We start from the raw sequence: 12,685 nt of genomic DNA, 5'->3' as shown, positions 1-12,685 counted from the left end.
TGTCATGTTGACATCTCATACATTTGTCAAAGAAATCGAAGTTGATTATGAAAAGAAAAGGTTCCACCTTGGAACGTTATGCAGTTTCCGGATAAAAATATATAAGAATACTTTGTGGCCACGATTTAACTTATTAGCACCAATTTTCAGTTATAATACTTAGGGTTGTTGTAATCAATCACAAGTTCTGTATTTTTTCTTCTCGACTGGAACTCCCACGGGCAAACTTGACCTAAAATCGCTCGGAATTCTGAAATAAACAAAAGTGAGCGTAATGAACGAACTACGTGATTGCAGAGCTGCTATTTTAAAATCAATATTGTTAAGAACGGTTTATTAATAGTACCAGGGCCACCGAATTACACGCGGGGTTTTTTTTTAAATTCGAAACCACGCAATTCCCAGTGATAGACTAAACTAGATCTATTGTTTGCCCTCAAATCAAAACCCCCACATAGCAAATTTCATCGAAATGTTTAGTGGCGTTTCCACAGAACTTCGAATACTTACATATTGATTCGGGAGACGTGAGCCAAACCCTACACCCTCAGTAATAAGGTATTTGACTATTTTTTAAAACTTCACAATGCCAGTTATCGAATAGAGAAAAGCGTTTGAGAAAGAGAAAGGTACACCTACCTATATAGATTTTTCAAAAAATCACTTTAAATCCAATTTTCAACCGATTTAAGTTTTCTCTTAGCTAAACACTGTCTGTGTACCTATATTGTCATAATAATAATAATATATAAGACCCGTGTGGTGTCGGGTTAAAATTACACTTCTCCATTTCTTCCGTGGATGTCGTAAGAGGCAACCAGGATATGGTTAAGGTTTGACAAAAACGGTACAATATTGACAGGTTGCTAGATTTTTGTCAAACTTAAAACCTAAAATTGCTAAAAGTGGCTCCGAAGCGGTAACGTTTCGTGTGCTCTGCCTACCCCATTTGGGAATACAGGCGTGATGTTTGTGTGTGTGTAATATAGAAGAAATGGCAAACTCAGGAGTTGTCACATACTTACCGTATTGATATAGGATCGTTAACTGAAACCGGTAGGGTTGGTGCTCACGTCTCCCAAATCATTCTGTACACAAATACTGCTCGTGTAAAAGCGTAACGTAATATTATCAAGGTTATATTATAGCGGCTATTGTCTAGCTGAAATTCGTCGAATAAACGTATTTACAGTACAACTAGAAAGTTAATGTACCTCTTCCTTTTTTTTCCTTCGATCTTCGATCTCTTCGTTTACCTGGCGATTCAAATGGGAAAGAAAAAAGAAAACCAATCTTTTGTTTCTAGTTCCGAAAGACATCAGCATAGTAGTTTAAGTGTGATCGCTTATTAATTGCTTACCAGTGAAAAACCTGCAGTTATGCTTTTTCAAATCGCATCCATTTTTAAAGGTAACAACTTTGCCAGTGATAAAATTACAGGCGCACAAAACATCTTCATTTTCTCTATCATCACAAGGTAGTGTTGCGCAGTCATAAGCTCGCTGTGCTTCTTCTGGTGAAGGTTGAAAATCTGGCTGCTTGAACATGGTCGCAGGTCTAATCCCGCCTGGCACTGGCTTTGTGAAAACTGGATATTCTTCACCTTTGGCGATGTTTGAATTCATTACTGTAAAGAGGAAATAAAGGACCTAGGTACTAATGAGAAAATAGAATGGTAGGTATGTAGGGACTAGGCTGTATACCGCTGGCAGGTGGTGAAACTGACCACCTGGCAGACTACATTGACTTTATTATGTATAATGGTAGTATTTTTATATTGTATGTTTTTAGAATTTGACTTTAAAAAGACAATTGACAGAGGTATACATGCCGCACATATTGCTCCCGACAGCCTGAGCGGCTGGAACTAGGTATCTAAGTATGTAATCTAATTATAAGTTCTAAAAATAAAAGCAGAATACTGATGAAACATCTATTTTATTTGAACTGAGTTTAAAGTCACGCGCGTAGATCCCCATTACCTAAGCTGTTACCAAGAACAGTCCTCACAGTATTATGCTCGTAGACAGTCACGGAACGGATACCCCAGGACTTAGGGCCAAAAAAAGGTAGCGTCATGGTTGAATGTCCGCGATCGCACGGCGCTCTCATAACGGCAGTGGACAAACGCCGATGTGTGTTTAGTGGGTATGCTCCCTAAATTGAGAGAGTCCCACATAACTTTCCACGGAAAGTATGCATAAAGTTTTGTAACATCGCAAAAAAAAGGATTTAACTTAACGCGGGGTAATTGTAGCCATAATTGTCACGTTTAAGTCCCGCGTGTAATAATAAAATTATTACGAGTCAAAATTGCGAAATTTTAAGTTAAATGCACGCGGCGTATTTTTCCGACGCGTTTACAGCGGCGAGAATTCTCAAAAAGTTAATGCCAGAGTTTGAAGCATACGTAACGTGCATCGTTTGCGCCTAAAAACGCCGTCTGTGTACCCCTAAAATAATTATCAAAAATCTGGTGCTGGGCATAAGCGATTCTGCCAAAGCCCCATTAAGTAAATGTTGATCTTACCAATCGCGAAAAAAACAAAAGCGGTTTGGACTATCATACTGCTAGGTGTACGCTAACGATGCGACTGCTTAAACTCCATGTACAGATTTGATTTTCAATACTCCGAATGCGATTTAACCTTACAAAATATACCTACCAAATCCACACAATTTGCGTGTTTGCCACGCCTCTCAGTTTGACTGATTACGTGATTACAAAGTGACAGTCCAAGTTTATTTACGTCCACTTTACCTTATCACCGCGTCTAATGAAATTCCCGTGAAACACTTAAAATAATATTATCAATTATCAAATTAATTACCTAAATAATCTTTTCCACTGTTTTACCTGGGAGAAAACCAGAGTTATGTTTTAAATTTGACAAAGTTTTGTATGTACTTACAGGAATACTTGAATGTATATCGTCCGTCACTACTTTAAAAAAATATCGTAAGTATCTCAAATCAATACGTCAACAAAATTAACCTTTGAAATAATGTTCGTAAAGTTCAATTAGAAAAGTATCAATTTTGAGATTACGAGCTTTTTTCAAAGTAGTGACGATATGTTACATTTTTATATCATGTAGTACTACGAGGGTACCACTTACGAGTAAGTATGTCTACATTACACAAAAATCGTTGCTCATGATTTTGAGTGCATAATGACGCATAGAAAACGAAAAAAAAAACAATTATAAATTTATACATCTATCTACTTTAAGTACTGGTATCAACGTATTAAAAACAGAATCTAAAAAACACACCCACAGATCAACTTTCACCAGAGAATTTTGCATCAAATCCTTGTGAATCTCCATAGCCTTCATATTCCTTCTCAAAAGTTCCTTTGTCGGAATACCCTTGCTTTCCGTACACTCCTTTCTTCCTATCATGGTGAATATGTCCCTTATTGAATCCTGCTCCACCGCTTACACTATAACCGCGACCTTTGGCACCCACTTTATTAATAGATCCTTTGGTTTCATCATCTTCGTAAAACAATTTATCTTTCTTATACTCATCTTTATGATGTACACGATGGAAACCTCTCGTCTTGGTACCTTTTCTGTACGTTCTGTCTTCTTTACCCTTTATGCCAACCGCTTTTGCTGCAGCTGCTTCGGATAATGCATATTTAGCATCGTCATCGAAGTTAACATCATCACGAGCTCCAAGAGCTTTAAAAAACTTCTTCAAGTCACTTACATCTTGTTTAGCTTTCAAGCCCTTTGTAGCTGCATTCTTCTTTTGAAATCCTGTCGCTTTCACATTAGTCTTAGTATTATCTTTGGTAATTGCGTCTTCGGCATCGAGAAGCTTCGAGAAGTCATCTAAATCTTCCTCTTCAACTTCGTAGGCCAGATCAGAGAGGTCAGTGTCAAGGTTGTCAAATTCTAAACTGCCCAGACTGACCGCTGACGATTCGGCGAGGTAAAAAACTAATATCAATGGCAGAAATTGCATTGTCACGTTTTTGTCTTGCGCAATCGAACTAGGTTGCGACAATGACATACATGGATCGCGGTGCGGTTATATAGTTTCGGAGCCAAGGATGGTTTTTTCTTGAGATGATCACTTCTGGTTGCGGATGGTTGGGCTCATAATCGATATAGCTAATGGATGCAGCCGCTTGGATCGGTCAAGGCTTGACGTTTATTTCTGTTGGTTCAGCACACGATCAGGCCTAATTTGCCGACTTCTTCGTTTCAGTCGGAAGTCGCCTCGAAATGGTTCCGTAGAAATTGTGGAAGTACTATTTATGGATTAAAAAAAGTCAGCTGCAGAGAAGCTGCTTTTTAAATTATGGATTATTTAAATATACCTAGTCATTTAGTTTTTGGGGTGAACTCTCTTTGCATGTCGCATTTAAAGTATTTTAACTGTGGTACTTATATACCTATTTTGAAATTTGGTATGCTGATTAAGATTGGAAGGCAATGCAAAATACCCAATAATTAACAGAAAGCCGTGAATGAAAAAAAGCTTTTCTGCGTATATGTAATTTAATTTGTAACATATTTATCTTATTAGTGTTGTATATGTAAATGTGTACTTTTTTTCTCTGCTATATATTTATTTAGTATTCTTTTGGACTTATCATGACGATACTTTTGCTTCTTTTGTCCTCGGTCAATGCTTGACTGGGAGAGATCTTTTTATAAGATAAATTTAATTTGTCTTTGTACATCTGTTTCTGGATGTCATCTGTTGTTTTTATGTGTTTTATGTACGTACAATACAATCTACCATTTTTCGGTAAACTACACAAGGTACACTCTGGAAATCTAAAAACGCCGGACGAAAGGCTAAAATTCCAGAAAAATATGAAGTTATCACTTGACATTGTCTGTATTAACTTGCATTTAAGATACTCGTAACTTCTAAAACAAAATTATTCCTGAAATCATCATTCCTAGGCGGAAAAGCATAAGCCAAAGAATACCCTTAATTTCATCTAATTTCAAGTTCATAGTTGACCAATTACTTAGCTATCGTTGATGAGGACAAAGTTAAGTTTAACCACTTCGAAGTTCCTCGTTTTGTTTAGTACATTTGGCTTGTACAAGCGATTTCACTTCCGTGGAAGAATTAAGTATTGGCTAAGTAAGTAGCTAGTTCTTGTATCAAGAGATAACTATTTGGGTTGAAGTTCAAGAAGTTGGACCACGTTAACCGGTAATTAACCATACAAAACTATTTTTAAATAAGTAAGGGTTATAAAATGATATTGTAACGGATAACTCACGTCTTAAATCGAGTTTAGCTCGATAATTAATTCAAAACTCGACGCCCCGACACTATTACACAAAATAAATTTCAGAGTTCCCCGCAGGCGAGAGCGCCAGTGTCGTAAAAAAGATCTCTTTTCTATACCTCGAAGTAGGACATGTTATGCTAGAAATATGTTTATTAGGCGTGCGTGTGGCATTTTTAATAACAGTGAAAAACTGGTGAACGTTGATATTTTTGATTGTTCACTTGAGATGCTGAAGAAGGCTTTCAAGTAACCAGGCTTTAGGCTAATTATAATATTAATTTATATTTCAAATTAATTGTTTTCAGCTTTCCTGTCTAGTTTCACTTGCAGGGAAGTGACTACATAACAAATCTGGACTTGTTTTCTTTTTATGTTTGTAACATATAGGTACCTATCAAAATTCTATGATAATAATCATTTCTTTCTTTGTAATAGCTGTCTGCTATCATAAACCTTTAAGGAAACTATAGGTCTAGATTGTGTTAATTTAAGTCTGCTCATAATTCTGTATAAGACTGTTTGTTTCTTATCAATAAATAAAAAAAAAAAAAAAAAAAAAAATGTTGCGCGAGCAGAGCGGTGGCGCGTAGTGCGCGTTGCGAGTCGCGTGCTCCTGTGAAGATGGGCTACGAAATAGCCCGAAACATGTCGAGCTAAAATCGATTTAAGAAGTGAGTTATCCGTTACAATATCATTTAATATGAGTGAGTCTCACGGGAGTTTCATGTTCTAAGGGGTATCTAGTAGGTATATGTCGTTAACTTTTATGATTTTATTTCTATCTTAAGATGTAAATTCATATATCTCCAACAATGTACAATGGTTCATATCACAACAACAAAACCATAACTGAGTTTCAAAGAAAAATACCTTGAGATACATACTTAATCATATCTATGTAACTTCCTATGGGAACATCCTGAAAATGAGTTTCAAAATTCTTTTAACGATTTCTCAAAAGTATAATACTTAGCATTTGTAGGTTTAATGTTTTTTAGAAAAAAAAAGTATGTGACTTAGGGTCATGGCATGATTATTTTTGTATTAGATAGCTTATTTAACGTAGATTTAGAATCTACGCTTAACTCAATACCTACCATAAGAACCCTTTTGCTATGGATTGCCACATTTATAAATGATATTTCCAGCTTTGAGTATTTATCTAGAATACTCAAAGATTCTAGATAAATACATAGATAAATACTCAAAGATTTCCAGTTAAATATACTATGAATAATTTAGAGACGCAAACGCGTCCGCGACATGTGATGAGAAGATATCGCGTCTAAATATGTCTAACTCTTTGAACAGCTCATTTTGGGGCTACCCAAGTAATCGTAATGTCTTTTATAGCTTATTGCGGCACATTTTGACGCCTATAACTGGAAAATATTTTTATGTTTATTTGCGATACATTTTAGGCCCTGATTTTGGCGTGGGTGTAAAGCTAATTGCGGGATATTTTAAGGCCTAATTTTGGTGTATTTTAAAGCTTAATACCGGCTCATTTTGGTGCCTAATTTTTCGTCTTAAACCTTTTAACGGCACATTCTGGGGTCTATTAAAGTTTGGTTAGTTAGTATATACAAGGACCTCTGTAATAATATAAATTCACTAGTGATTTCGGTTGCGTGAACCGTTAAACTTAATTTCCTGGATTTCACGAAAACTCCTTGAAATTTCCAAAAATTAAGTACCTATGGTACTATTCAATGGAAAAAATCAATTGTGTAAACAAATGTGGTGACTGACATTGACACTTGACTGACGACTGGCTGACTGACTGACTGACGTTGGCTCTAGTGATGTGAAAGCTCTTTAAGATACTTCAATCAGCAGTAAATAATTATTTTGAATTTACTCATATTTCATTATTTCATGTTTTCCCTAAGTTTAATTTTTAAAAATGGCGAATCACGTATTCTCTTAGTCCTGTTCAAGAGTCATTCACAATGTTTCCATGTCCCTTTAAACATAAAATGTTTAATAGCATTTTCACGAAGTTTTAGAATTAGGTATATCTTCAAATATATATACCTAACGTTTTTTCCATACAAACTTACACTCCCCTTTATACCCCTTTAAGGGTAGAATTTTTAAAATGGTGAAACATGTATATCCACTTATATTATTTGACGTATATTTTCCCCAAGGTTTATGATGGAGTATTTTAGAATTGAAAGGGTCAGTTAAAATATGGATTAATTTAGAATTTTTTGCTGCTTAAGTAGCGTAGTAGAAAAAGGCAACCTGAGATATGTGTGCACAGGAGAAATTTGTATCTTGACTCCTGTCCAACGGTGGTGTAGGGGTTATAGTACGCAGTACGGATTGCTGAGGACCTAGGTTCGATTCCCAGCGCTGGTCTCTTTTTCTGGTTTTTCTGTGCATCCATGTCTCAGTTTGTATTTTCGATATAATTTAGAAGAGGCATTTTTAAATTTACATAAGACAGGGAAATGAGAGTAGACACAGGGAAGTGATTCAAAATGATTGTTTGGTCCAACAATGGACTCCACAGTAAATATGATAAGTACTAGTAAATAGAAATCTACATAATTTCTACTATAATACTCTTTTATCGTCCAACTAGTGTTTACCCACGGCTTCGCACACGTAAATCATTAGGTCCAACAGCTGAAATACCGGGATTTTTAAAAATTGCCGTGGGAATTCCCGAAAATTAAATCGTTGTTTTCATTGACATTACATTAAAAACAATCATGGTAAAATTTCATGACTCTAAGCCCAGCGGTTATTAGTTCGAAATTTTATCCCTATCTCGTGGGAATATCGAAATAAAAAGTAGGCTATGTTTTATTCCAGATGTCAAACTATCTATATACCAATTTTCATGACAAAGCTGAGCGGTTGTCATTTCAAGATTTTATCCCTATCCCATGAGAATATCGGGATAAAAAGTATCCTATGTTATCTAACTTTTCGCCAAATTTCATCCAAATCCGTCCAGCCGCTTCAGCGTGAAGAAGTAACGAACATATTCACTCACTCACTCACAAACTTTCACATTTATAATATTAGTAGGATTAGTAGGATAGTAGGATAGGATTAGAAACCTTTATAAACCTTCATTAAATAGTGTAACTTAACACAAATAATTAATATCTACGAATAAATTAATTTGCAGAGCCAGCCATAATTATCGGTAGGTAAGGTTGGTTCAGTCAAATAATTAATTTTGTTGGTACAGCACTAAATTTCCAGAGACTAGACCGACCATAGACCAACTTCGGTGAGGAAAAAATTATCATGTCAATTTGACAAATATAACGGATTTTCGTCTTCCATTTAATTCTATAAAATAAACATATTTACACGATTATTTAATGATAAAATGATTGTTAAAAACAGTGCTGAGCTCATTGAGATGTGAATATGATCGGGATTGGCGTTCAAATGTAAGTAACTACGGAGTAATCGTGAAAAAATGCTTTGTTTACACAATTGATTTTTTCCATTGAATAGTATTTTACATCGTGGTCTTTAGTTACTTATGTTTTATATTAGGAAGAATACCCGTGCAAAATGTAATGTTCTTAGACTTAGGTAGCAGTTGAAATTTCGGGATATTACATGGGTAGGTAGGGTACTCACACCCCGATTCTGTGGAGATATCGGAATAAAAATAATCCTATATAAAAGACTAGTTTTACACATAATTATATACGGTACGGAATAACTAACTACTACTAAGTTTGTGGTTAGTCTTACTGAGTAAATACCTATGTGGGTAGTGGAATATAATGACCAAAAGTTCACCCTAATTTTCACGAGATATAGACGAAGGTGTTCTTCTTAAAATTTTATAAAGTAATTTTTTATCGAAAGGCCGATGTGATTTGTACATTTTTCTCCTTATAAAATTTCAATGGCAAAGTCAGATTAAATAAATTAATGGCTTTTGAGAAAGTAGCACAAGGAGGTACCATCAGCCAAATAAGTGGTCTATCAATTTTTAAACATATTCCTATCATGAATATAAGAAAGAAAGAAAGAAAGAAAATAATTTATTTATAACAGCAATGACACATAATAAGTAAAAATAACAATAGGAAATGTTGCCGCTATAAATATGTCGCTGAAGTCGAACTTTCAAGTTGACAGACACGTCTATTGGCATTATTGTTTTATGGCATGCAAACGATTATCAACATTAAGGTGGCAGACCACATACTTGGCTTGGCTGATGGTTCAAACCACTGCGGCTATTATATGCCTTGTTTCTTACGAGTATATACAATTTCTTTTTGAGTAATTTTATTTTCATTTATCAGCCCCTTTTGAATGTACCGGGCCTTGTGTTAATTTAGTGTAAAATCCAATAAAAACAACAGACTTTCATTTACGACAATTTATTATACATGAGCGTTATAAAAATATTTACATGATCGTTCGTATCAAACATAACAATTAAAACGGACAATTAGTTAACAAGTTGAGCATAATCGGGTTATTCGTGGTCGTCTTCATCGTCGTCGTCGTCAAAGCCGTATTCCTTCTCATCTCCACCGCCACCTTTCTTGCCATATTCCTCGCTGTGCTGGTATTCACTATCATTTCCTTCTTCAGCAGAATGGCTGTCGTCGTCTTCTTCGTGATGTCCTTTAGCTTGAAAACCAGACTTTCCAAACTCTCCCTTATCAAATCCAGCATCAGCATGTCCACCTTCCTTGTGACCGCCCTCTTCAGAGCCATGGTGACCCTTCTCATTACCATACTTATTAAAGTGGCCACTGTTATCAGCAACGTCGTAAAAATCGTGATCCTTCTTGAACTCGTCCTTGTGGAAGACTTTGTGGTATCCAGTGATATCCTCTCCTTTGCTGAAGTGCTTTTTATGGCCTGCATCGCCTCCTTTGTAACTGGATCCTGCTTCGTGATGCTTTCCATGAGCGTCGGCCTCGTTGTGATGAGCACCTTTTTCGCCTTCGGCTTCGCTATGGTAGCCTTCCTTATGCTCCTTTCCATAATGCCCAGATTCACCAGCAGCGTGATGGTCTTTAGAGCTGTATCCTTTACTGCCTTTCTCGCCGTGCGCTGCGTGATGTTCTACACCATAGTCACTACCCGCTCCCTTTTCGTAGGCGTGTCCATGTCCGTGATTGAGGCCTTCCAAGTGTCCACCATCGAGGTATTCCTCCTCACTGTCATCTTCATCTTCATCTTCTTCGATGATAGGCTTGGCCGCAATGTATGGTAACGGCGCCGGGGCTAGATCGTAAGCTTCAAGTGCTAAAGGTTGTGCTAAAGGCAGTGGCGGAGCGAATGCTACTGGTTGCTCATAATGTTGTGCTCCAAGCTGGATCAGGTTTGCTGGGCCGCCATTGTCGCTTCTGTAAATGTACCCGGTGGCTACAGGCGCTACGTATGAAGACACCTGGACCGCCGCCGCCGCGGTCACCGCTACCAACAGACATAAAACTCTAGCCATGTTGAGTTCTCGACTTGTTCACGCTGCCGTGACCTGTGCTGTAATAATTTGATAAGCCTGTTGCCCAATATTTATATCTAGCGTAGAGACAAAGGAAGGACTACCTTTCTAGTAGCCATGTAACAATTTGCTTATCACATCGAGGTTGTGTGACAAAGACATTGGCAATGAAAAAATGTTGTGCAACGATTTGCGGTCGATGGCAAGACAAATTAGCGTGAAATGCTTTTTTTTGGGAGCCTACGACCGCGGGCAAAAACTGTTTCATTCACCGATTTGCCATCGGCCGGCGCGTGGCAAGGGCGCTACATGATGATGTTACGAATTACCTATCACTAAGTAGGGGTAAGTATTTAGTAGCAGCTGCAGGTGACATAATCAGCGTCGAAGCAATGATTGCAGATAAGCTGATAAACCTCGTCGAGTTTCTTGCCGAAATCTTCTCAACAGAGGTTTTTCCGAACTGGTAGTAGTTTTTTTTTAACATTCATATGCTTGTTATACATATAAATATAATAAAGATATTTTGACTTCTACTTTGAGGCTCGACTGCATTTATATGGGACATTGTAGATATGTTCATGTGAGCAGCAATCGAGGTTAGATAATAAAAAGTATGTTTTAATCCTTGCGGCGTCGGATCTTTTGGTGTGGGCAAGACAAATTTTGCGAGACCCTATACACATTTGATGAAAAAACCTCCACGTCACCTACGCCTAGCGCAGCCTCTGTGTAATATCTATGTATGCCAATACGAAATTTCTTTTTTATTTCTAATTATATATAATATATAATTGAACCAATTAAATTTTTCATTTTTAAGTTATACTCATTCTGAGAGGAGGCCTGTGCCCAGCAGGTCGACGTTACGTGTAGGTATAGGCTGGGATAGCGATAGTGTTGTAGGTAAGTAGGTACAATGTTTTAAATGCTACTACCAACTAGGTTTTGACCGCGGCTTCGCTCTCGTCAAAATTGGGGTAACATAGATTTACTTTTTATGAATCTTTATTTCGTGTTTTGATTGATTTTTCTGAGGATTATATGCAAATACAGATACAGATCAAATTAAAAAATCACCAATCAATCAATCTCTAAAAATTAAAGTGGGTAAAAAAACAGGGACTAAGTATAAAATAAACGTAACTAAAACTAACTTAAAATAGCTAAACAGAAATTAAAACTAAATATTACTATCTAAATTTGGACCCTTAGGGAGGGTGCCATCACGCAGGCAGCATTCCCACGTTGAATTGCTACAGCAAGTCTTTGTGCGAGAAAGCTGCCTGCGCGAGGGTCACCTGTTGCCTCTTGTTATCAATCTCTATGTATATTTACAATACAAACCAGACATAATAAGCGATACAGAAAACAGATACACAGAGAAAAAATTAGAAGGTGAGCAATAGCCTCACCTACCATCATTACCTGTGTTTTCTGTATCTACTGCTGCTGCTTACTATGTGTTGGTGTGCAATAAAAAGTTATTGCATTGTATTGTATAAACCAAAATAATCAATAAAGTTTGAACTCCGGTTTCACATATTCAGAGGTAGTATTTCAGAAAACGTTAATAAAGTGCCTACATGTTTCTTTTGACCGCAACTTCATACGCGATATACCTATTGCCTGTGCTATTGCTATCCACGAAGACGCGTGATTTTGTCAAAATTAGCCATTAACGACATTGTAATAAGAACCACGGCACGCGTCATCGTGAATGACTCTACCTATAGATATAAGATAGGTACTCGTAATGAGGGCTATCGTTTTTTGTCTCACTAGATGGCGCACTGTTGCGTGAGGTTTTTAAGTATGGCTTTCAAAGTCTGTTATTACGGGCGTGACAACAAAGTTTAGATTAAAATCATATTTAATACACCTTAAAACCGTACCATAAAAATATCGAGCATTTCTTTTTATAAAACGAGGGGGCAAACGAGCAGACGGGTCACCTGATGGAG

At 36.8% G+C, this 12,685-nt stretch overlaps 1 protein-coding gene across 1 annotated transcript; it reads right to left on the bottom strand.

The window, feature by feature from the left end:
- Positions 1–9,626: 9,626 nt before the first annotated feature.
- Positions 9,627–10,753, bottom strand: LOC141439130 (uncharacterized). The gene has a single exon (XM_074103277.1). The coding sequence runs from the start codon at positions 10,719–10,721 to the stop codon at positions 9,741–9,743; it is 981 nt and encodes a 326-aa protein (XP_073959378.1). The 5' UTR covers positions 10,722–10,753; the 3' UTR covers positions 9,627–9,740.
- Positions 10,754–12,685: the final 1,932 nt, after the last annotated feature.

Source organism: Choristoneura fumiferana, chromosome 20 (genome assembly GCF_025370935.1).
Source record: "Choristoneura fumiferana chromosome 20, NRCan_CFum_1, whole genome shotgun sequence".
NCBI lineage: Eukaryota > Metazoa > Arthropoda > Insecta > Lepidoptera > Tortricidae > Choristoneura > Choristoneura fumiferana.
Note: the sequence above shows the minus strand (reverse complement) of the source record. Positions and strands in the feature narration are given on the sequence as shown.